A 3,899-nucleotide genomic window follows, 5' to 3' on the forward strand; every position below is an offset into this window, starting at 1 on the left:
AATTCATATGGTANATATGGAAATATTCTATAATTACTTTTCAAGGCAATTTTGCAAAATTCCAAATTAGATTTTAAATTTTCAGATAAATATCTAAATGATGTTTCTGAATTTTTAATTGAATTCAGTGCTATACCCTTGTTATTCTTAACGTCTTCATTTGTAACGTATTTCATCAATGATCCATTTATAGAAAGTGCCATATTACACAATTCAATGTCAGATCTCAATTCTTGTGATGCAAATTCAAATGCTTGAACATTACTTTGCAATGCTATTTTAACTAATTCTCTATCATTTTGATAATTTGGAAAATATTTCAATAAATTTCCATTTCTAGAAAGTATAATTTTCATAATATTGCTGTTACTGGTCAATAGTTTGGATTGATATTTAATTAATTGATAAGTTAACATTTTAATATTGTAATCACTAGAATTTTTCAAACTTGTTTCAATTAACTCTTCATCATTTAAAATTTTATCATATTCACTCTCCGGAAATTTTTCATAATTGATCAATAATTCATCTCCATCTTTTTTTACAATTTCCAATCTTTCACTTTGAAGTGTATTTAAAGTGAATTTACTTGATGAAAAACGAGCCAATGATGATGAACTGAAGAGCTGTGGTTTTATCAATTTGTGTGTTAAAACACCAAGCTTGACAAGTTGTTTCATTTTTTTTTGATTGGTAAAGCTTTGTTCATATCAAGTTCTGGTTCCGATCACAAGCCTGTCCAACCTTGTATGCTTCTAGTTGAACTACTGGTGTTGTTTTGGACTCTGGTGATGGTGCCTGCCACTGTTCCAATTTATGAAGGTTATGCTTTGCCACACTCTTCATCCAAACATTCATCATCCTCAAAATGACCATTATCAACAGATGATAAAGTGTGGAGATTGCAGCATTGCCAAATACAATTCCGACACTTCTTGGTAGTTGCCAGCTGGCAGGTTGGGACAAGTGGCCTTAATAGATTTAAGAGTGTTGTCAGGTCCCGCCAATTCCCTTTGTAAAATAAAAGGCTATTTTTACCTTAAAATCGATGTAGTTTTGAACTAATATGAATTGGATGAATCGACTAGTACGTATTTATTTAAGGCTGTGATATTCCGATCATCATCATCATTATTATAGTTGGTTAACAGGACGATTTATCATCATCAACAACAAAAACAAGAACAGCTTCCGAATCAGATCAAACCACAGAGGGTAGGAAGTTGCAACTCTGCTATCAAAGGTCCTGGTGTTTTTTGCTTGCTAACTTTGACGACACGTTTGTACCCTCATTGTTGCACAAATACCACTCTCAATTGCTTAAATGTTAGTATCATGATTAATTAATTATTAAGACTTGTTCTCTTTTCAGAAATACATCTCTTCAATAATAACACACTGTAAGTAGTAAATGAGAATATCATCATGACTAATATATCAGAATTTAAACGATCTATTTTAATTGGTAAAGTGTAGATTTATTTCAATCTGAATGAAGGTTTTCTTGAACAATTTTCTAATAACAATAATATAACAATAACAGTAAAGTGACCATGATAAAGGAGTGGAACTCTTTTGTAAGTATAATATCACTCAACATTTAATAATCAAAGAGGTCGCAGCAGTTTAAGTATTTCAGATTATGTAACAATGTAATGAATTGATTCATTTAAGGTAGGTTTATCATTATCAAGAAAATTGTTCAAAAGAACAGCATACTCAAACTTATCTTTTACATTGGACTAATGTCCCATCAACCAAGAAGACTTATGAATTTCCTGAAAGTGGAAATGTAGAAATTATTTATATTTATCACGATGAGCTCTTTTCAAATATTCAAATTGTGACAAAAGACACTGTTATTCCAATTACTATTCCAATTAAATTACAAATATCGAATGTGGATATCCCAAAACAATTACCACAAACACTCTCATTAAGTGACTCGGTCTTTCCACAGGAAAGAGTTTCGCTGAAAAATGTTTCCTGGAAATTCCAGTAAACAATATTGATTCATCCAAATATCCAAAAACTATTATTCGGAGTGTTGTTGATGAAGTATTTGAATGGTACTATTCGAAGAAAGTTTGGTTGATGATGAAGTACATGTTGAAATATGGTCAATGTATATTTTGAATATATACATGTACCTATCTTGATGAAAACAAAATTCCAATCTATGAAACTCGAATATGTATTGCTATATACTATTACAAATAATCCCACATTTGAATTTCTGATAATGGTCCAGTACATCGGAAGATATTGGCCAATTAGTGAAAAATAACTTTTGTCAAAATAATACTATTCTCAAATTAAAGTCTACAAATACTATTGTTATAATGATGGTAAAAATTAATGATGATGGTTGGTGTGTGTTCTGATGATGATTCACCAACTTGAATTTTTCCAATATCAAAATTACTATCTAATTCCATAACGATAAACTTCCACATAAAACTACTATTTTTACTATTATATTGATGATGTATAGATGATGTATAGATGATGAGGTTCAATTCTTGGAGTGGGAAGATGAAGAACCACTCCGAAAATAAGCTACTCATAAAATTGATATTTTTTATGAATGCAAGATACTTCTTTGTTGAGGTCGCTGTGAATATTCTTTCGATGTCTTTGAGGTTCAAAACTGTGCAATTAGCTTCGGACTCAAAACAATTAAGGAAGTATTGCTTCCATTTTTATTTTGCTTTACTGGATTTTCCAGGAAAGATTTCTTTAGGAAACTCTTTCCTGGAATACCCCAGCCAGAAATCTTTCCGGCCACACTTGTCGTTATCTTTAGCAACCATTTTTACTATTTTACAACAAACTTTTTGCCTCTGTTGCTAACACCACAAAGTCGTCCAGGGTCTGTGGTGGCGTATTGCCTCCGGCAAGTTGCGCTAATTGGGCAAACATCATCAATCCTCTGACTTTGTCTGACCTATTGGCACAAGTGTTTGCTAAGCTGAAAATATCATTGAACTCAGACTCAATAGTTTGGAAGAACTCAATGAAATCCATTCCCGTTATGTACATTGGATCAATATTTGTTTTTGTTGAGAATTGATACAAGAAAAAGAATGGATCGGTAGTTAAAATTTGTGCAATTTCCTCATCACTAAGTGGGCTTACAATATTTTTAACGCTTTCTTTGAAGTTGTGATTTAGGATTGTTAATTCTGTCACTGTATCAACCAAAGGCATATCAAACTTATCCATTTGTTTTAGTATTTCACAATAGACAAGAAGAGCCTCCTTTTTCGTAGCTCGGATAGAGAGTACAAGAATTGTATCAAACATATCTGACAACAGTCGCACAGATAACCAATCTGGAGTGGTGTGACCAAGAAGGAAGCCTCTCGTGTGTCTGATGTGAATGTTCAGTTTGGGATATAAAACACCATTTTCTTAGTAGTACCGTTTGGTGGTTTAGTGTGTTTCTCGATCTAAATTCGAGTTTGAATATAATTTTTGTACATATTCACAATTTATTTTGTTGTTATATGAGAATTGATTTTTTGTATTTTATTTTTTTGATAAATTATTGGGTGAATATATATATATATATATATATATATATGTGAACAAAAATTATATTTATCTATGTTAGAAAAATCATTTCCCTTTTATTCTTCATCATGCTCCTCCTCATGTTTTTTACACATCCTGTCTTTATCAAATCCCATTCTCACTACATCCTTTTCATCATAATTCCTCGCAAATTCATTTATCTGTTCAGATTACATTTATTTACCCCTTAAAAGTGATTTTCCATTCTTCATTTTACATGATATTTTCGGTGATTTCTTGGTAAGAACTCTTTATTAGTAGACTTTTTGTATTTCATTTTTTTCTGTCAACAGGTTTCACATATTATAAACAACAAAAGGTTT

General features: G+C 31.2%; 1 protein-coding gene across 1 annotated transcript; it reads right to left on the minus strand.

Moving 5' to 3' along the window:
* Positions 1-2,823: 2,823 nt before the first annotated feature.
* NAEGRDRAFT_76334 (uncharacterized protein) lies at positions 2,824-3,225 on the minus strand (the record flags this gene model as incomplete). The annotated part of the gene is made up of 1 exon (XM_002668702.1): positions 2,824-3,225. The coding sequence occupies one exon, from the start codon at positions 3,223-3,225 to the stop codon at positions 2,824-2,826; it is 402 nt and encodes a 133-aa protein (XP_002668748.1).
* Between the last annotated feature and the right edge of the window lie 674 nt (positions 3,226-3,899).

Source organism: Naegleria gruberi (genome assembly GCF_000004985.1).
Source record: "Naegleria gruberi genomic scaffold NAEGRscaffold_117, whole genome shotgun sequence".
NCBI lineage: Eukaryota > Heterolobosea > Eutetramitea > Acrasida > Naegleriidae > Naegleria > Naegleria gruberi.